Source organism: Mesocricetus auratus, unplaced genomic scaffold (assembly GCF_017639785.1).
Source record: "Mesocricetus auratus isolate SY011 unplaced genomic scaffold, BCM_Maur_2.0 Super-Scaffold_100691, whole genome shotgun sequence".
Taxonomy (NCBI): domain Eukaryota; kingdom Metazoa; phylum Chordata; class Mammalia; order Rodentia; family Cricetidae; genus Mesocricetus; species Mesocricetus auratus.
In genome coordinates, this window is record NW_024429267.1 from 43,850,509 (window position 1) to 43,872,259 (window position 21,751).

Sequence of the window (21,751 nt, forward strand, 5' to 3'; positions counted from 1 at the left end):
CAATTCCATGGCTGCGTCATAACTATAATTTTGTGACTTATGAATTGTAATGTAGACCCACAGGTTGAGAATCACTGGCCTATCAGAAACTGACAGACTTCACATCTTAAAATATGCAGAGATAGCCGGGCGTTGGTGGTGAACACCTTTGATCCCAGGACTTGGTAGGCAGAGGCAGGAGGATCTCTGTGAGTTCAAGACCAGCCTGGTCTACAAGAACTAGTTCCAGGACAGCCTCCAAAGCCATAGAGAAACCCTGTCTTGAAACGCCCCCCCCCAAAATGCAGAGGTGTAATTCCAGCATCAGAATTTCTTCTTCATGGAGCATGTCCCATCAGATCTTCACGCGGTTGGTTGGTCTTGCTAATTACTGAGATTTGGGTTCAGACGGTGCCTCACCTATACATTTGCCAATTCTTCTCGCCCTCGAGTCTCTCAGTAGGCACACTTCTCTTCCTCATAACTCTCAGCATGGTCAGTCTTCAGTGGCTTAGAGATAGTTTCGTGACCTGCGCTCCACACTTCCTCTACCCAGGGTAGGATTCAGGGGACACTTAGTGCCACTCTCTCCCCCATCTGCCCAATTGTACACCAGATGCCTACCATCTGCCCCGTGGTGTGTTTTATGGATGATGCAGGTGCATAAAACGCCTTGGGTTAGGAGTACCCCACCAGCGAGAACCTGAAGTGACAACTGCTGTCCTTGTGTCTCATTACCGTGAAGACAATGAAGTATAAAGAGGTGACAGTGCAGAGTTGCAGCTGTGTGTCACCATTCCCGAGACTAAAGGTCAGTGTTGCTTGCACTGAATTAGTCTTTTACTTAAGACATTATTGTGAATTCAAAATTCTTGGAATTGTGGTCAGGAGAATTCAAGAGAACGTCAAGGTCAGGACTGTGGAATTCATTTTGATCTACGTCTTTACTGCTACCCTACTACCTGTAAGATATCCCTGTTCTCTCTTACAAAGCATCAGTGTTTAGAGAGCAAGCACAATGCAGAAATACAGAAAAGCAAACTTTGTTTCTCAAGCGTGTGCATACCCCTACCCCATCACACACGCACTCTCTTTCATCCATTAAGAGTGAGGTTGCAGAAACAAAAACAACAGAGACCATGCCACCCACAGGCTAGCTCTGCCTGGGCTTCGGGACTCGGCTCACAGTGCACCTCAGTCCTTCCATCATGCTTCAGGATATAGAAAGTTGATCAGGTGTCCAGGCATAGCAACAGCAGCCATGGCTCAGCGTCAGCCCTGGTACAGTCTCCTCACACCTACCCATTTTACACCGAGTATTCCAAAGCTGATTTTCCCAAGTCACGATTGCCTGCATGCAGAGAACATGGGTGTTGATCATGGGAGGGGAATTCTTTTTTTGATAGCTCTGGAGAGGAGGATAGTATGAAACAGGTGTTAGGAGGGGGTGATAGGGAAGTGGAGGATGGACTTTAACTGGGGGAGGGAGGGAGGAGTGATAACACTAAAGGGTTTAAAAATAGCCAAATAGAACATTTCGTAAGTGTACTTAAAATATATGTGTATACATACACATGTGTATGTGAGTGTATATATTTTTAATGGGTACACCACATGAGGTGATGGTCCTATCCCCAAGAGACATGTCCCATTTAGCAAAAAGCACAGTGCCAGGCTTAGGAAACCTCCACTTCAACTTGTTGGGCAGGAGAATACAAGTTTCCATAACACTGTGAGCTACTGCCATTGCTCTTTGTTGCCTTTGGAAACTTGAAGGTAAGGACCTATTGCTGATGATACCATACATGGGACTTGCAGGAATTTGGCTGGAACTGATCTGGAAGCAGCCTTCCTGAAAAGCAGCTCTCAGTAGTCAAAGGTGCTATGCAAGCTGCCAAGGGAGAGGAGCAGTCAGTAGTACTACCCAGTGCAAAGCCTATCATCCACAATGACTATACCAACAAGATATCCCCAATGGGACAATAATGGCCCCTTCTGTCGGACAACCAACAGCTATCTATCTAATTGAGCTTAAGGCCTGCTCAGCAGGAGAGAATTCACACCTATTACTGTAAACCTGAGCAACTACCCACGGCTGGCGAGGTCATAGATTCCAGAGGAGAACATTCTACTGCCATTCCCCTAAATACAATCCTACCCCAAGTACTATCTTTATATCAATAGATGTGTGTCTCTCAACCCTCACCAAAGAAACTTCTTTTTGCAATAGAGACTACTATAAAGATCCACAACTCTTCAAATGCAGAGAATAAGTCTGTGGGGTACCCAACCCCAACAGATGCATCTGCATCCCTATACCTCTCAGGGAACATTGTGAAAGAGGGAGTGGGGAGATTTTAAGAGCCAGAGGACTGGGGTGCCTGCTGCTAGTGTCCCCTAGACATGGCAGGGAGAATGCCCCATGATCTCTCAACAGTATGTTTTCATGAACAAGTCCAGCATGATGATACCACCAATTGAATGCCAACATGAATGGACAAAATACACAAGCTGCCATCCTTAGGTGAAGAGCTGCAGGTGGTCAATGGCTCCCGAGAGGGAGACACAGCTTCCTACAGGGACAAGCCCCCAGATAGGTTGTCCAATCCTAAGTGAGCAACCCTGGATGCATGTACATATGGGTAATGCTAAATGGACCCAAAGACTGTGTGTGTGTGTGCGCGCACACACACGCACGTGCACACATATACAAATTGTGTATGTGTGTAACAGTAAGTCATGAATTTGTGAGGGACACTTTGGAAGGAGTTGGGGGTATGAAACAATATAGATGGAGTATTCATGTATGAGGTTCTCTAAAAACTTAATTTTTCACATATTTATACAGTGCATTTTTGTCATATTCATGCACCACTACCCTCCAGTTTCCTCTAGTACCCCATCCCATCTCTTTCCCAACTTAATGTCCTTTTTTGTTATTAATAACCCAAGTTCAAATAGTGCTTCCTATATGCATATAGGTCTGCAGTCATCTACTGCCTGGGCAACCCACCATCCAGTGGCTACTTCCCTAAAGGAGAGTGACTCCCTTGCAAGGGATTTCTCCTGAGCCTAAGTGTATTGTTTTCTCAAGGCTTGATTATCTCAACTATATGCCATTGTCCTTCCCTTTACCCCTCCTTTACTATGTTGTATTTCTTAGTGCTGTTAAGGAAACAGCAGCTAGAGAGATGGCAGCCTTCATCTCCTAGCATTCATGCAGGGCAGCTCACCTGGTCTTGCTTCAGCTTCTGGGATCCAACGCCTTTGACCTCTGAGAGCACCCGCAATCATGCGCATATACCCACCATGGAGACACATACATATAATTAAAAATCTTTAAAAAAATCATTAGAGTGCTTGCTTCAGCAGCACTCTTAATAAAATTGGAATGAAATAGGTTAGTGTGGCCCTGTGCAATGATGACATGCAAATTTGTGAAACATTCCAAATTAAAAAAATCATTAGATTGTCAACTACTTTTAAGCCTGATCCTGGTACCTTTTGTTCAAAAGGGTCAAGCACATTGAACGCCTTTTCTTTGGGTGTGTATGTGCACCCATGGATGCACATGTGGAGGTCAGAGGATCTCCACCTCTGAAATTGGTCCTCAGGCCTTGTTTGAAACAAGGCCTCTCACTGGCTGGTAGTAGGTGGCCATGAGCCTCCAGTGCCATTGTACCTGCCTCTTCTGTGGATTCTGGACATCTGGACTCAGGCCCTCAATGTTTATAAGGCATTATGTACTGAGCCCTTGCCATATCTCTGAAGCTTCCCTTTTCTGCTGTGTTGTAGATGGGCATTTGTAATTAATAGAGCATCTAATAAGGATCACTTGACTACCTAGTTTGTTGTTTCTCCTGTTGTGTATTGTTGGGGGGATTCTTTGCTGATTGGTAACTCCAGCAATGCATTTGGAGCAGAAATAAGGATAAAATAATTTAATTTTTCAACCTGAGCCCTAGTAAAACTTATAGAAAGCAAGATGCAGCATGTTCTAGATAAAACTCAAGGAGGTACTAACTGTAGACCTCCATTCTTTGTGGTCACAGATTCCTCCATCTGTAGATAATCAGGAGGTGGCCATGCCATAGTTACTGACTAGAGTCACTGAGATGAATGATACCCACCAGGTTGCTTCTATGTCTAAATTATTTTTTGATGTTAATATGTTGTGCATCCAGGAAATGTACTTTGGAAGGCAAACATGCAGCAGCTGTGTCATTCATATGGCAGCGGTGACTGTCCATTTTTACCATCCACCCCTTCAGGCTCTGCTTGTCCCTGTTTTGGAGTCTGGCACAGTATGTAGGTGGCTTTGTGTCTTTTTACTATCTTGGAGCAGAGCTAAGTGCTTACAGAAAGCTGTCCTGCAGTCTCGCCCTCCAGCCATCTGTCTTCGTGGTTGCTTGTGGCAGGAGTCAGAACCTTTCTTCTCCATCTGCTACGAACTGGCTGCTGCATGTCTTCCTCAAAACCCCTGCCACAGGATGACCTAACAGTTCCAATGCACATCACTCTCAGGATGGGAGATCATCTGGCTGACTGGACCCTGTGCCTGGCAGGCATTCCATCCTCCTCAATCCCGTGCTCCTTTCTGCCTCACTCCTCTTGAAGGGCTCAGGCAGGGAGTTTCGGAAGCAGCTGTGTGGCTGCTTTTGTCACAGTCTTTGGATGCTTAGAGAAGGCCTGGGGAGTTCCAGGCGATTACACCATCAGGGAGCTCACAGACAGTGGTATAGATTTCACATCTCATTTCCTTGATGCCCCAGCCACTTGACTATTTCAGGTTCACAGGAGAAGCTGAGCCTCCGTGTATTTAGGACACTGCAGAAGAGAAATTACCTGTCCAGAAGCCCTGTGGATTCTCCCTTCCCACTCAGCTTGCTCTTCCAACAAAGCAGTTTCTAGAATTGCTTCTTGAATGGGTAGGTTGATTCTGACACCTGTCTTTGACACCTGAGCTGGCTACATATTTGTGAAGCCCAGTGAAGAATGAAAATTCAAGCCTGAGTCAAAAGTTAGAATAAAAGCTTTTTCTTCTGTGGGCCTGCCTCCCCCCCCCCCCCGCCCGTGGCAGTTTTTCATTTGTCGTTTAACACTAAGCTCTGACATGGGGAAGCCAAACGCTTCTGGTGACCCCATCCCATGTCTTGGCCTGCCATCCTCTAGACAGAGGCCCAGAACCCGAGCCCCTTTCCTCGGCTATCCTAGCTCGTGGATACACGGTGCCCCAGACTACCACCCCTTTCTTGCCAGGAATACTGAGTGGAGATGAACAGAGGCAAACGTAGGGATGCCAGCAGCCTGAACTGACGTTCCCATCACAGAGTGCCTGGCACAAGCCTCCCATGAAGACAATGGGAAAGACAGGCTGGGCAAGCCAGAAGATGCAACAGTGGCTGGTCCAGAGGAGGCAGCAGCAGGTAGATTTCAAGTGAACAGTGGCTCCAAGCCCTGATTGAGGGCTTTATTTTTCCATCTCTTTGAAAAGCCAAATCCAAAACTAGTAGCAGGTGCAGAGAACTAAGCTTGAATGCGCAGCCCTACAGAGTTCCTTGAAGTTGCTTTCACACCTGCCACACTTTCCTCCTCCACACCAAACAAACCTTGGTCCACCCACTCATCCAGTCATACCTGATCCCGCTTCTTCAGTTCCGGGTACTTGCAGTAGGGGGAGCCCTACTCTGCTGAACCAGCTTCATAGAAGGCTTCATGCTGGACTTCAGGAAGTATTTGCTGCTGGACAGTTCCCCTGGGTTGCTCAGTGCTGGAGGGGAACCAGAGCCTCCAGGCAGGGGCTTCTCAGGGGGTTCCTAGCACCCAGTCTGGGAATGCTTGCCCAGTCCTGATGACCACACAGAATAGAACGCACACACTGCCAACGATGTCTAAGTGTGAGCCAGGTGATGGTGCTTGGTTATGGCTAGTGGCTGGGTGCATTAGTGTGGGTTAGTCCACAGTGGATTAGCACAGAAGTGCTACTATCTATCTGATGGCTCAATGGGCAAAGAGCTTGCTACACAAGCCTCAGAACTGGAATTCAGATCCCCAGAGCCCATGAAGGTGGGTTCAGCAGTCTGCCTGTAATCCCAGTGCAGGGGATAAAGAATCCTGGAGCAAGCCTGCTAACCAGACTTGCTAAAACATCAAGCTGTCTCATGGAGGGAATCTGCCCACAGATATATGAGAAGGAGGTCCATCAAGGGAGACACTTGTGTCGACCTCAGGCCTCTACACGTATGCACATGTGCACATACACATTCACAACACACAGACACACCAAAATAAAGACTCATCTAAACTTAGGTTGCAACCATCATACGTCACTTTAAAATTCTTTAGCAAGCCTCTCATAAAGACACTATTCTAAACACCAAGAACCACAGTTCAATAACTTCAATGTATTGTCCACAATCAATTTTCTCCAGATGTTCTCCAAGTCACTTTTATATAGGCCTTTTGTTTCTTCTCTCTGATCTAGGATCCAATTAAAATTCACAGAATTAGCCGGGTGGTGGTGGCGCACGCCTTTAATCCCAGCACTCGGGAGGCAGAGGCAGGCGGATCTCTGTGAGTTCGAGGCCGGGCTGGACCGATAGCCTCCAGAACAATACAGAGAAACCCCGTCTCGTAAAAACAAAACAAAAAAAAATTCACAGAATTAACAGTTGGCTTCCCTGTCTCTTTAGTTCTCTCATTCTAGAACTTTCATCTGTAACCCTTTATTCATGACATAAGACCTAAAATAAAAAATTCCACATCCTGGGGTTACCCAGTGAATTTCTCCTCATTAGCCTCAGGTCAAACATTTCCAGCAAGAACGTCACACAGGGACCACACAGCACCAGCACCTCAGGGACCACATAACACCAGCACCTCAGGGGACCATACAGCACCTCAGGGACCACACAGCACCAGCACCTGCCAACTCAGGATTGTTACATCCTGATAGCCAGTTACTACATTTGTAATTAGCATTATGACTATAAATTGATTTTTTTCCAACCCCGCCATTGTAGGTTTATTATCTAGTACTATATAAAGAGACGACTTTTCTCCTTCCTCCTCTTTTGAGAATCTGTGGAGACACGGATTTAAAGCATACATTGTGGGGCTAGCAAGATGGCTCAGTGGGTAAGGTGCTTGCTGTGCAAACCTAATGACTCAAGTTAGACCACTGGATCTTACAGTGATTGCTTGAAAACCAACTCCCCACAGCTGTCCTGAGATCCCCCACACACCCTTTGATCATGTGCATGCCATACACACAGTAATACTAGTAATACTAAATCACTTGATCCATTCTAATTCATTACCTTCATTCTTTCTGGAGTTACAGCTGTCCAGGATTAGGCCCATGGAGTCATGTCAAATTAACTCACCTAACCTTTTGACAGGACTGTTAGTTTTGCTTTTATGTTTTCTTACTATTTTTTTTTGGTTTTTATGAGACAGGGTTTCCCTGTATTGTTTTGGAGGCTGTCGGTCCAGCCCGGCCTTGAACTCACAGAGATCCGCCTGCCTCTGCCTCCCGAGTGCTGGGATTAAAGGCGTGCGCCACCACCGCCCAGCTCTTACTATGTTTTTGCATCCTGAAATGATACCATCGTCTTGGGCTGGAGTTGGAGTTTCCTCACCAGAGCCTGGTCTCAGGCACCAAGAAACCCTGGTTACTCTGGCCACTGGGCATGCCCATTGCCACTGGTGTCCCGCTGGGTGTTTTGTTTCAATAATTGGACTTTCCATTAAAAAGAATAAAAATACTTCGATTTTGTTATTTCCAGATCAACTTGGTCATTTAAAAAACATCTCTGGCTCCCTTAAATCATAATATATAAAACAGGTTTCTATCTGGCTGCAGTAGGTAAAGGGAGAGGGAGAGGAGAAGGAGGAAAAATAATCGGGAGGGCTGCATATCCACTTACAAAATTGCACCAAGCACACAGTACCTTAGATGCTGGCGCGGGGATCGCTTCAGATCTGTAGGGCTGAGTCTGTTGCATTTGGCTTTGAAGTTGACTGGTGGGTACTTGTTCATCCCACCTAGAAAGACAAAAGGCTTTCATAAGGCTCTCACTCAGGCTCTTAGCATGTCTCTCCCATTCATTGTCACTTCAGTTCCCAACGTCCATCAAGATGTCACTGGGCATGAGAAATGCCTTGGGGAAATCCCCAAACTAAGTTTGGAAAATAAGTTTTTAATGAATATATAGATGAATTGAAACAACTTTTCACTGAGATGCCTGTAGCTGCTAAAGTCGTTTAGCCATTATGAAAGATAACATGAGCCAGTCAGTCCTAATAATGCTCTTGCCTTTCATGGGAGCTAATTAGATTTTATTTGTTTTTGTGGCATATAAAAATGCAAAGGGAACTGGGTAGTCCCTTTATGGCCTTTATGTTAGCAACAAACTAAGTGCCTTTGGGTTTAATTCATCGGCTCACTTCATTTGGAAGAGTATTAATTTTTCATAACACTAAAGCATGCTTTAATCCATTTAAAAATGCAAAAGCTATTTTTTACAGAAAAATTAAAAATGTGTTATACATGCCCTGAAAGCATGAAGTTAAAAAAGATTTGTTAAACAAACATCTCTCTGGAAAAGCCAGGCCCAGGGTCATGCTCTTATAAACCTGGCACTGGGGAGGCAGCCATAGGTAGATCCCTAGGATTCACTGGCCAGCCAGCCAGCCCAGCCAGCCTTCTTGACGAGACTACTGAGGAACCCTGTCTCGAAAAAACATGTTGGATGTTGCCCGAGGAATGACACTTGAGGTTGTCCTCTGGCCTACACACACACACACACACACACACACACACACACACACACACACACACACACACACACACACACACACACACACACACACACACACACACACACACACCTTTCTGGTGATACAGGGTTCTTCCAACTAACAGACCTGTCCTTGACTGCAACAGAACCTGTCTTCAAATCTGCTATTACAGGAAGGGAGACAGTGTGACCCAATACTGTGCTGCACCTGACCTTTAGGGTGTTTGGTTTTTGTTGTTTGTTTGTCCTCCTGCCTCTGCCTCTCAAGAACAAGAATTACATGTATGCGCTTTGCCCACCAAGTCTGGCTTTAGGTTTTCATGGTTTTTTGAACTCTTAAGTAGAGGGGTGTTGAGCTTGTGTCCCTTAAGAAATGTGCTGCTCTGATGTGGACTGTGTTTGGCTGTCTTGCTTTGTGGCAGTGTGCCAAATGAATCACAAACACTTGGAAGGCTTGCAAAACCTCAGAAAGGAAGTGGACATCTCTATTTCTTAAGCCTGGCACCTGAATAGCCTGTAGCTCAAAGTTAGATGGCCCATAATTACAATGGGGTAGGCAGCTGTATCATAGTCATAGTTCAAGTGATTTCTGTATTTCCCATGAGTGCTGCTTGCCCTTTTCCTGAGTGGGAGGTGCTGCCTCATCTGGTCATAGATGCATTGGCATGAAACTTCAGGAAGAATTAAGGGATTCCAGAAAGGAACCCCAGGTCAAGTCTTCCAGTCTCATGGGCCATCAAGCATATTTTTTTGTTTTGTTTTGGTTTTGGTTTTTTTGTTGTTGTTTTTTTGTGTTTTTGTTTTACCAAGTGGGCTTTTGTTCATCCCCATGAAAGGCTCTCTTCAAGGTGACACCTTGCCCTTAGCTCATGCTGGGGTTTCTGTTCCAGAACATGCCAAAATAAATTTCACTCCGGGATCTCACTACTCCTATACCCATGTCTCTGAAACCATCTCCTATGTATGAGCCTCCTGGGAGCTCTGACAAGATGCACATGCTGGCTCAGAACATCTGGAGTGGGACATTCACCCTGGGTCTCTAACCAGCTCAAGCTGGCAGCTCATGCTCGTGCTAGACTTGCGCTGAACAGGATGTGACATCAGCCCCATTAGCAGTCTCTCCACCTGCACTGCTCAGCAGGTCTACAGCCTTAGCCCACCTCCCTGTGTAATACAATGACAAGCTTGGGAAATAGCCAGGCACTCACTGAAGCAGCCTCCGACCTGTGTGTTCCCTTTTCTTTACCTGGACCCCTGAGGACAGGGGTCATCGGGCTCTGAAAACACTGAGACTTCAGCCCACTGCGTTTCCACCTTCCGCCTTGTATCTGGGCATTGCTGCATCCAAAATGGATTGCATATTTTTCAGGACACTCTTCTAGGGGGAGCAGCCCACGTTTGTTTCCTTATGGGCACCACTTATTCTCACTACTGGATCCTAAGAGCCGCAAAGCTGGGAGAAAGTTTTGCAGAGCCTTGCCCTTCATTATAACCAATAAAATGGTATCTCCTGACACCCCCAGCTCCGACCTTGGAACTTGTCAAAGCAAAGCCAAGACTTGTTTCATTTTTTGGCTTCTTTGTGTTAACTGTAGAAACCTCCCACTGAAGGGCAGCATGCTAGTGTTAGTGGCAAGGCTTCTGCTCTGGAGCCAGAGTCCAGGCTGTGACTTCACATCCCCAGATGCCACCTCTCCATACAGACAGATGTGTGCACAGCTGCTTGTTATGATTGCTTCTCCATAGGAACCAGAGGCACAAAAAAGATGAGCCAGGAAATTAAATGCTTGGAAACCAGTGTCATCCCTCCCACAGTTCATTATCATATATTTCCCTCTCTGACCCTGCAGTGCCCTTGAAGACAAACCAGAGGCGTCCAAGGACACACAGCAGTTCGCTGTTCTTCTGGGGGACACCAAGTAGGCTCTTCCATACAAGAATTAGTTTTGTACGTATGACTTACGCCTAACGGAGTTTAGAAAGGACTTCACAAACTTCACACCGTATCCATGGTCAGGTTTGTGAATCCGGCCAAGCTGGATCAAATGCTGGTCCACAGGGTGGCTGGCCAGGTCTTCCAGTTCCTTGTCACTCCAGTCAGGGCCCAAGGAAAACACAAAGAGGGCATAGCCCTGACACTTGGCTCGTAGGGACTCTTTCTTTAAGGTGTCCCCATCCAGGTGGCTGGTTTCCCCAGTAGATATCACAAATATGACTTTGTTTCTCCTCAGGTTAGGTGTGTTTAAAAAGACATTGTCCAGAGCCCACCTGAGGGCATGGCCAAGGAAAGCGTCTCCATTCAGCTGCTGGACTGCTTGTTCCACGTGCCTCTTCATGAGGCGCTTACTGCCATAGGTGGTTAGGTTGAACTCAGTTCTAACTGGACTCCTTTGGGTGTTGGGTAAGAAGTTGGGGGGAGCATGGCTCAGTAGGGCCACCCTATCTCCAGTGACAGATGTCTCTGGCTCTGGAGTGACTTCGAAGTGATCTAGCAGTGCCTCCAAAAAGTCTCTCATGTCTTCAAATTCTGCATTCCCCACATGCCGGGAGCTGTCCAGCAGGAATGCTGCATCCAGGTAGGATTGTATCGGGGGTGGTTTGGCTTGGTCACAGGAAGCATCCGGCTTGCATAAGTCTGCAAACCAAGTCATTTAGAGTTACTAAGCAGATATGGATAGGGATGGAAAGATTCCACCTTGGCTATTTTAGCACCTAGGAACTACATAGTCTTAGCTCATAAAATAGTTACATCAAGAGTAGGAGTTTATCGCCAAAAGGTCTAGATCTGATACCAACCTGTGAGCCTTTGACTCTGCTCTATGCCAGCAGGTTTTTTTTTAAAGCTGTGTTCAATTGGAGTTTAATCATGACTGCTGTGTTTATAGAGTTTGAAGTGAGCAATTCATCTCCTACATACTAGAACATACTCTCTAGTTGTTGACAGTATGCAGGCTAAACCAAGGGCCTTAATCACTACACTAGCTGTGAAAAACTCATCTGCTTTGAAAATTAAGCTTTAAAAGGCAATGTATCTTTTATTTCAATTTAAGTAAGAGTTTAAAACTTCATGCCCTTTATAAAAATGCTGTTCCATAAAGCAAAGTCATTTTTATAAATATGCCTCTTTCATTATGCATGCATAGCAAGAAAAAAACAGAGAGTAGATTTTATTGAATGTGACCACAAAAAATGTTCAGAGGAATATGATAAATGGGAAATGGGAGAATTCTAGAAGTCACTTAATCTATTTTCATAGAACCAACTGAAACAGGAGAGTAAGTCATTACAAGGGATAACCATATTTCTAGAAGTTTCTGTATATGAAGTCAATGGCAATTTCTTTTTAATGTTCACCTATTTGTGTATAATTGTGGGTATTGTAGCACAGCATGTGTGTGGAGGCACAAGATGACTTTCAAGAGCCAGTACTCTCCCTTCCACGTGGGTCCTGGGGATTGAACTCAAGTTGTTCTGTTTGGGGACAAGTAGTTCTACTTGCTGTGCTACCATGCATGCTGCATGAGTCTGTGTTTTATTGTTAGAGGGTTTTAGAAGTCACTTATCCAATTTCCATAGAACTGACTGAAGCAGGACACATGGGGTAGCAGGATGGCCCCTGCTAGGCCTCAGTTGTGCATACTTCCTCTGTGCAGTTAGGTAGTTGCACCTAACTGGGACCAGACTGACTCAGACATTCTGGCAAGGCTGTTAGTCTGTCTAGTTTGTCATTAAATGTCATGCATGAGGGTGGGAAAGGGTTCTTTAGAAGACAAAGGGGAATTGGAGAAATGGAAGGACAGGCATGTGGGTGGAACTTAGATATGAGCCTGGACTGTAAGTATTAACTGATAAGTGAAAAACCTAATGGCTAGCATGCAGATCCCGAGGGTGTAACAAACTTCCTAGCTTCATGCTTGCTCATGGATTCAATAAAGATGTCTCCGCCCAAGTCCCTTTCTGAAGGTTAGTGAAATTTTATGGCCGTGCATAATGGTCAGATGACAGAATAGTCACCTGTGTGCAGAGCAGTTTCTAAAATCACAGCAGGCTGCCCATTTGCTCTGTTTTGTGCGGTTTTTAATTGCAGGAAATGACAGCCAAATGTCTTCCATTATATGCCTGGGAGACAAGGGTTTAAGCCAAGGCATGGAGCCAAAAGTCTACCCCAAGTCACATATGTGCAGTTACTGACTGTGCAACACATCAGCACACTAGGAACTGACATGTTCAGGGGTGCAACTAAGAATGTGTAGGTCAGAGAAATCTTAATGCTACACTGCTTTGGGTTGGGGTGAGGGGCAACAGAATCCAAAATTCCCAGTGCGATCTACAGAACTGAATATGTGAGCAGAGATCTGGATTCCAGGGCTGCAGAGGGAGACATAAAAGGAACCTGGAAACTGTCCCCTTCTCCTCAGAATCACACCCTCCATGTGAGCTCATCTACACAGCAAACCCCAGCACCCCACTAACACACAGAGAAGGTTTCAGACATCTTCTCCAAGTCTAAATGGAGAGTTTCGGGGAACAGAATGAGACTTGCATTCTTCAAAACGTAAAGGAGCTTCAGAGCCAGCTTTCCTGGGTTTGATCTGGCTGTGGGGCCCTGAGAAAAATATCTCCCCATTTGATTTCCTCCATTTGTACAATAACACTAATAATAGTTCAAACTAGAATGACACAATTATGTAAACCAATTAAAACCGTGATTAGAACATAAGAAACCCAATAGCTTAAGTCTCAACTGCTGTCATGACCACCTGTAACCCCAGTGGCTCCCACATGGCTATTGGAACATCAAATGGAAGAGGAGAGAAACTGTTCCCAGCTAGACCAAAAAATTGTGCATAAAAAACCACAGTCAGTACTGCAGATCTTTCTGGTGCCTAACTCTTGGGAGTCTGTGAAGATCCCTGGATGAGAATGTATGAGTTTCTATCTTCCACTCCTACCTCACTGATAACCAAATTACCACCCAGAAAGGAAAGTTCCAGGTCACTCTAAAGCCTTTCTTGGGAGCTATGAACATTTGAGATTTAGAAAACACATATAAAGCATGAAAAACTTTGCAAGAAGACAGACTAAGGTTTTTCTTTTGTTGTTGCTGTTGTTTTAAATTACTACTGTTTCCTGGAAGTTGTGCTAAAGTAGAGGGGGCAGGAGGGTAGCCCGCCTGCTGGGATCCATTGGAGGGATTCTGCAGGCTGAGCTGAGGTTCCATCTGTGGAAGATGCAGTGTGTACCCCAAGCCCCAGTGAGGTCTGCCCCAGGCCATGCATATCCCTATGGCTGGGTTCCAGCCCCTCCTGCCAACAGTGACTCAACACACTTAGCAGGCTTGATCAAATTTGCTTCTCCCTGTGGGTCTCACCATAGCAGAAAGTGCACCGCTGGAGTTTCTCTAATGTTGGCACCACGTCAGTCCCGGAGGGAACCACAATGACTTGGAATGTGCCAGTGTCATCAATCTAGAAGAAGCAGAAGCAAAAGAAAGAACTGCTTAGTGGGTTGGGATTGTAAGAACCTTCCAGCAATGTTCAAGAGCTGAGGTCAGCTGAGGGCAGCCCCACAAGGCTGCTGGGAGGTGGTCCAGCTGGTTTTTTAACTTCCTTTAGCTATCAGTGGTAATTCTCTGCCTGCTAAGAGTCACCACTGCAAAGTACTGGCACACAGTGGGTGCAGTGTGGCATTTCATATCCGTCACCCAGCTAGCCTGGGCATTCCCCACCTTCATTTTTCATATAGACAAGCTGAAGCTCAGAAATGAGCAGCTGATCAAAAGAGACAGCCTACACCAGGAAAGAATGGAAAGAATGAAACCCCCATCCAAGTCCCAGAGACCTGGGAAACCAAGGGCTGCTATTTATCGTGCAGTTCAACTGACAAGCAAAATTAGCCATGCCATTGTCTTAACTGTCCTTGTGAACTAGGTATTGAAGCAGAAATAAGCTCAGTTCCAGGCCTATGTGGCTTCCTTCCCTGAAACATCGCAATCTTTTCAACTGTAGCAGTGCCATCGAGGGAGTTAGAGGGTGCAGAGTCTTGACTAGCACCCCAGCGGGAGTGACTCTGCAGTGTTGGTGGTTTTTAGAGGTATCTACAGTGTCTCAAGCGAACCACAGCTTTGTTCCACCTGAACAGTGATGAGTGACTGAAGGCCAAGCCAGGGCCAGATCAGAGAACATGGAGAGAAGATAAGGATTGCCAACTGACCAGGAATAATGAACTTGCCTATCAACCGTGAAATTGTTAGTAAATGAAGGAAAATCATAGTGATCCCATCCTGTGGCTAAGATGGGCCAGATAATGTTTGTTCCCAGTGAATCATTCTTCGACATTTAATAGCTCTTCTCTCTCTTTGGCAAGCCACATTCCCACACTTAATCCATAGAGGTGCAACTATGGAGGTCCTGGTTACCCACGGTTACACCATTTCTCTGACCAGAGCCAACTGGACCAGAGCAGGACATCTGAGCCAGACAGAACTGTTCCTTCAGGAGTTGAGAACTGGAGTCCTGGGGACTGCGTGACTGTGTAAAGCAAGAGTCTGCAGACACAGGGGCCATATTCTATCTGGCAGACTGAGGAAGGGTGGGAATGAGAAGAGAGGAGGAAGGAGGGGATCTTCCCAAGGCTTAGCCTCGTTTCTTCCCATTTTCTTCCTGCACACAACAGCTGGAGGAACCTGTGCTCATCAGATTCCTCTCTGGCCATCCATGGCTTTGCCTTGCTCTTTTTCCTGGGACAGAGGGGAAGACTCAGTCTTGTGGGAAGTGAAGATTTGGGTTATATTGCTAGACACGAATCCACAGAGAAAAGAACAGTGTGCCAGAGAAAGACAAAGAAACAGGAAACAACAAAAGCGAGCATGATGCCCACATGGGGGTGGACATGGAGGTTTGGCAGTGAAGGGGACAGCAGCTGAGGTGACATGAACAGGGACTTCCTGTAGTGGAATGCGGTGCTCTGTTTCCTCTTGCTGTCTTCAGTAAAGTCAGCTTTGCTCACGGACTATGCAGATGGATTCTTGGGGGACAGTGCTGATGGTGAAGAATGACTAGATACTAAGTCACTGTCAGCTCAGGGGTGTGGGTCAGCCATCCAGCGTGGGAGTGGGACACAAGGATATGGAATAATCCAGAAGAAATTTAGAAACAATGTAAGCCAGCCTCAACGCTTTACAGACAAAAGGGAACCCAGGCTAGGAGTGGGAACCCAAAGGCTTCAGTGCCAGGTTTGCTCTTCCCCAACAAGAACTAGCGTCCATGCTCCAGCCACTTCAAAGTTCTAGCTGTGGATCTTAGTTGAGAGTGCTGTTTCTCAGGATATTGTCCAGGGAATGTTGCCACCTGCTAACTCTAGCTTTGTGTTCTGTGTGTCTACAACATAACAACTTCCACATTTCTGGCGATGACCCCGCTTCACAATGGATGCTCACATTTAATCCTTATTTGCACAATGATACAAAGCTAAAAGCAGATCTTCCTTACTGATTCTAATGAGTTTTTCTACTAGGGAGAGTCCACTGGCAACCTGCATGTTCCCAACACCCCAGCAAGACTCTTTATAAAGTCTGAGGTGTTCTCTGCCCCCATCTCTCCGTAGGAAGGAGTGCTGGGATTAGAGACTCAGGACTGCTCCAGCTCCCATGGATTCTGGGGATTCAAACTCTGGTCCTCAGGCAAAGTGCTTCACCACTGGGTCATCCCCAAGGCTGGTTTTGTTTTTGTTTTTGAATTGATCTTCATTAAGACAATCTCTAGACAATTTAGGTAGACTAGAGAAGTTAGATTCATCTGTCTTTGTGGTTGTTCATTCTCAAAAGCTAAAAAACAAACCTCAAACCAAAATACCTTTCATTCCCTGTATGAACTTTCTGAGTGAGTGGAGCTCTGTCCATATAAGTATCTGTCACAAATGCCACCAAGCGTCTGCATCAGGTTATGAAGTTGTCCTTTGTTTTGTGACTAAATAAAGCCAGTAGATGAGGGAATTACAAGGACTCTGTCACCAAAATCACTTAGAGAATTTCCAGGCTGTTTTTGCATAGACCAGCCAGAGCCTTTTGTAGTCTATACAGAGTGTTCTTTCTGTTTCTATAATTGTGAGTTAGTTCAGTGATGCTAATAGCAATTTCACAGCCTGTATTACCCTGGTCCCGTTAGTATTAAATATCATTAAGCTACTGAAAAAAAAAGTGAGTAATCATGCTTTTGCTTGCTAGAATGTTCTGGGCCCCAAGGCACCAGATTACATCACCTTACCCTTTACATCATTTCTAGGTATCATTCTCCTTATTTCACAGATAAGTATCTTTCAACCCTGTTGCTTTGATGCTGTCACAGAGATTACAAAACTGGAAAAGACCTTGAGGAAATGGTGCTAGCCTCCAGTCTCTAGGAAAAACCACAGTCACACACTGATGGCTGAGTGACTGCTTCAGAACCAGATCTTCACAATAGGGTGATGTCTTGACCAGCTGAGCCAAACCTAAATGCACAACCACAGTAAATCAAAATGGTTCCTGGAAGTTCTGACTTCAACCTAACCCAAAGTTTCCTGTCATTGTCACCTCTCATTTCGTCAGGTGGGAGTGTAGCTATGGTTCTGCAATTCTTTGCTTAAAGACAATGCTTCTGCTGCTCCTTGTTTTCTTTTCTCTAAAGAACTGCGGAGTGTTGGGACTTATTTATCACGCATTTTCCAATACTCTTGTACTGCTATCTGGTGCGCCACATGGATGAGCCCGGCGTCATGCTGGGACAGCACTGACTGCAAGGATACTTGGCTGGGGTCTGGGTGTCTTTTGCAATGAAGCCACTAAGGATGAGATGTTGTGATTCTGTGAACAGAGGTCTCCATCATTCCAGGTGGTTTACTGAGGGATGCCACATGCTGGGTTTAATCCTTAACCTAAGAGGCTTCAGTTGGAATGGCTTTTTTTTTTTTTATAAAGTGGGGACTGTTACATAACTAAAATTAAAAAAAAATCAACCTGTTTGTTTACTTACTCTGTTGTTGTGTGGATGTGTTATTCTGTGTGTTTGTGCATGGAAGTGATATGCATTGGGGAAGCCAAAGGCTGTTGTCCAGAACTCTTTCTCAGTCACTATCCACCTTGAATTTTGAGACAGGGTCTCTCAATGAACCCAGCGCTCAGCCTTCCTTTAGGCTGGCCAGCCGGTAAGCTCCACAGAGCCCCCTGTCTCTGCCCAGTGCTGGGCTTACAGATGTGCACTTCCATGCTTAGCTGTTGCATGGGTGCTGGGGACCTGAATTCAGGTCCTAATGCACTTTACTGATTGAGCTATTTTCATGCCTCTATATTTTAGGTTTTGAGACAGGTTTTTCATATAATCCAGCCTTGAACACTTCATGTAGGTACAGATGCCCTTGAACTCCTGATCCTCATATCCCTGCCTCTCAGGTGCTGGGATTACAAGGGTGCGTCCCCATACCTAATTAGCCAACTTTTTAAAATCACACAGCAATGACTGCTACCATGATCATCTAAAGGACATCCACATCTGTGTACTAGCCTCCTGGTTTAGTATCTTTGGATGCAGAGGCAATGGGGTAGGCAGCTAGGGATGCAGTGGCAAAGAAACTGAGCATCACGTCCTGACATCACCAGTCCACAGCCATGGATCCTGGACCAGAAGCTCACCCTCTCTAGGCTCAGTCTTTTCTTCTACAAAATGAGAAAAATGATCTCCATCTCGCACACAGTAGTTACGAGAATTCAACAGGATAATGAACACAGAGCTTATCTAGTGCCTCATAAACAGCAATAAAGTGTCTATATCTGTATTTTGCTAACCAGAATGACCTTGTTCTGAAGGCAGGAAAACATAGCTATATACTTTATGAGATTTCTGAAGATTGGTGATGTACATGAACAAAAAGTGTCTTATGCAACGCTTACCGAAAAAGCACGCTTGATGGAGGGTACATTGCTGAACGCAATCACCACTGGCACAATGTCCAGGGCACTGAACTCCATGGCAGCCGTGGTGATGGACTGGACATCGGCCGACTGACCGCTGCTGAAAAATGTGGCGATTTTCCTCACATGAGCCCCTGGCAGGGTTCTCTTGAAGACATTCCTAGAGATAAACCTCATGGCTTTGCCGATATCCCTGCTTTCAGAGGATCTCTCATAAGGAAGAGCTTCAATTTCCCTGAGCAGCTGGTCCTTCCTGTAGATGTCCGAGAAGCGAATGAGGTGCTTGGTGTGGGAGTTGTAGGATAGGATGGCGACACGTGCACCCACAGGGCAGCTGGTCTCCCTGACCTTGACATCCCTAACTAGAGACACCATCATCTCCTTCATCCGCTCAAAGTCCTGCCCTGTGACATCCCGGGACTGGTCCAGGACAAACACCAACTCAGTTGGGTGTACTGGGCACTCAGGTTTTTCTGAAAGAAAGAAGGAAAGAAAGAAAGAGAAAAATACACCTTTTACCATGTAGAATGTTTGCCTAAAAGCAATACATGGAAAGCAAAGTCATATTAAATGCTAACTATTCAAATATTTAAGCATTAAATAATTAATAACCTAAATATTAAAACATATAAAATATTAAATGTTTGCATCTTGAATCTTTAAAATTGCTGTTCTAAAAGCTGACTATGCTCTTCTGAGATGAGCACAGAAGAAAACAGTCTAAAATCAACATGATTAGGGATAAAATCTCTAAGTTAATTACCCAGTTCCTTCTAAATGGTAGAACTTTTTTGGAAATATCCTTTATCCTATAGGAGCTGGCTCAAAGGCATAGTCTTTTGTGTCTGAACTTTAACCAAGTTAAAATACAAATTCTTTTCACTTAATGAGGAAAATAAAAACAAGGGTGAAAAGGACTTTAAAGGAATAATTGTGGAGACACATTTTATAATTAAAAACAAAACCTTAGAGGATAAGCAATGTAGCTCAGTATATTGTCACCTGACATGTACAAAGCCCTGGGTTTGAGCCCCAGTACCATACTAAACAAATATGGTAGCATATGCACGTAACCCCACACTTGGGTGGGAGAGCCAGGATCAGAAGTTCAAGGTCATTCTGAACTATAGAGCTTCACAAGCAAAAGGAATGATTCCATGGCCACTTATAGTACATGTTGAAAGCCAGACTAATCCCTCTCAGGGAAGATGGGACATATTTATTAGCCTCTGTGTCCAAATTAATGGGATGAGCGTGTTTTTCAAAGTCAAAGTAATTTTAATTTTATAATTAACAGGCAAAATTCTAACTAAATGTGGACTTGGTGCTTCTAGCTTTGTGTTTGGGTTCTTTTGTATAGAGTAACAAAACCCAGCAATGATGCTGGTATAATTTAGAGATACAGGGAAGTAAAGATTAACAGTGCTGTCTGAAAACACAGAAAAAGTTTCAGTTTTTTAGAAAAAAATGCTTAAGGGCTAATTTGAAGTACAGCCTTGAAGCTAGCATGCTGCTCCAGGATCCCCAAGGCCTCTGGAGAGCACACTGATGTCTTCTGCAACCACAAAGCTGGTGACATCTCTGCCTGCACAACACACTACCAACTCATCCCTAGCCTTGATAATAATGAAAACTTTTTATTTGAAACTTTTTACAATAAACTGACATTAGCCAGACCCAAAGTCTATACCTCTCCGTGAACGTCTATACAGTTGGGATACCCATTCCAAAGCCATGGAGTTTCACGTTGGATTTTGCACTTTCACCATCAATTATATTTTTATCCACATATCCACAAGAAAACCTAGAAAGCTCCACAACAGTCAAAACTAGAGACACAACTAGCTTTATATCCTCTTTCATGACGTGTGTCTTCACCTGACTTAGTCCTTCCTTACCACCTAATATTGACCATTTCTTGTTCTCCTTTGTACATGTTATACTGCACACACATGCACATTGTTTATGTACATATGACAGGCTGTAAGGGAGAGCATGATTTTCTGAGATTATTTAACCTCTTCAACATTGTACACTGTAAGTCTACAGTTTTCTGCAAACTGTGATTTTCCTTGAGAGTGGGATTTTAGCCCATCATAGTAGATTGCAGCAATCAGCTTGATGTAGCCTGCAGCTCCACCTCCATTTGCTTTAACATGCCAGTGTCCCCCTCACTGTGTCATAGGGATTCTGGGCTCTGTTGCTTCTAGGGGTGTCTAGGTCTGTCCTGTTCTCAGGCTTTGGTATTTGAATTCCTGTCATGCACTTAGGAAACCATTGCTCCTTTAGTCCTGACTTCAAGTTCACTGCTTCAGAGAGGAGCCCTGGTCCAAAAAGAATCCATCCCTCCCTAATATTATTCGGTTGCAGTGCAGCCTGCGCTTTAGCTCAGATTCCAAATTCGTTCATTTGTTCTTTATCTGGACTCTCCATGAGGTTGGGAATCTTGTCTGCTGTCAACTCTGTCCCCAGCAGAAAACAAGAGGCTAGATCACAGAAAACTTTCAATAAATCCTGTTGAAAGAGTGAATCAGCAGAGGTAAAGGCTGATGGATTTATATAAGGGGATATATATGCATGTGTGTGTGTGTGTACACATGTATGTATACATATATTATTTTTCAGACTGATGATGGCTTATACAAACATGTCATGTAATAAACATTGGTAAAATACATTAAAAAATGAGACTAAAAGATACTGAGCCAGGTTGGTAATTAACATTAAGTACAAGCTACGAAAGTCTCAGCATTATCTCCACAGTCCATTTCACTCACTTGTTACCTGATCCTATTTTCATTCTGCCCTTGCATCTTAATCACTGAACTACAGAGAATACGTGACAGAGATGGGGGAGAGAAAGGGAGAGGCAGACTAGAAAAAGAGATGAAGAGAGGGTGGGAGAGAGAAGATCAGAAGAGGGAGGGGAGGAATGATATTTTGAAAAAATTAGGCAGGGAGGCGAATGGTGATGCATGCCATTAGAATATTATTAACAAGGAAAGGGCCTTCCCAGTCGGTTGGG

The 21,751-nt window shown here is 44.9% G+C and overlaps 1 protein-coding gene and 1 pseudogene across 3 annotated transcripts in view; one reads left to right on the forward strand and one right to left on the reverse strand.

Annotated features, from left to right (window-relative positions):
• Window positions 1-21,751, reverse strand: part of Col6a6 (collagen type VI alpha 6 chain) — a 114,940-nt gene that overhangs the window by 3,125 nt on the left and 90,064 nt on the right. For 2 of the 3 annotated variants that reach the window (XM_040739622.1, XM_040739621.1), the window contains 4 exons: window positions 18,706-19,199; window positions 14,152-14,248; window positions 10,744-11,415; window positions 7,932-8,025 (listed from right to left, as the gene is read on the reverse strand). In XM_040739622.1, the coding sequence (XP_040595556.1) occupies window positions 7,932-8,025; window positions 10,744-11,415; window positions 14,152-14,248; window positions 18,706-19,199 (1,357 nt within the window). The remainder of the gene's footprint in view (window positions 1-7,931; window positions 8,026-10,743; window positions 11,416-14,151; window positions 14,249-18,705; window positions 19,200-21,751) is intronic. The other variant, XM_040739623.1, reaches the window with a different exon arrangement.
• Window positions 3,336-3,436, forward strand: LOC121137736 (annotated as a pseudogene).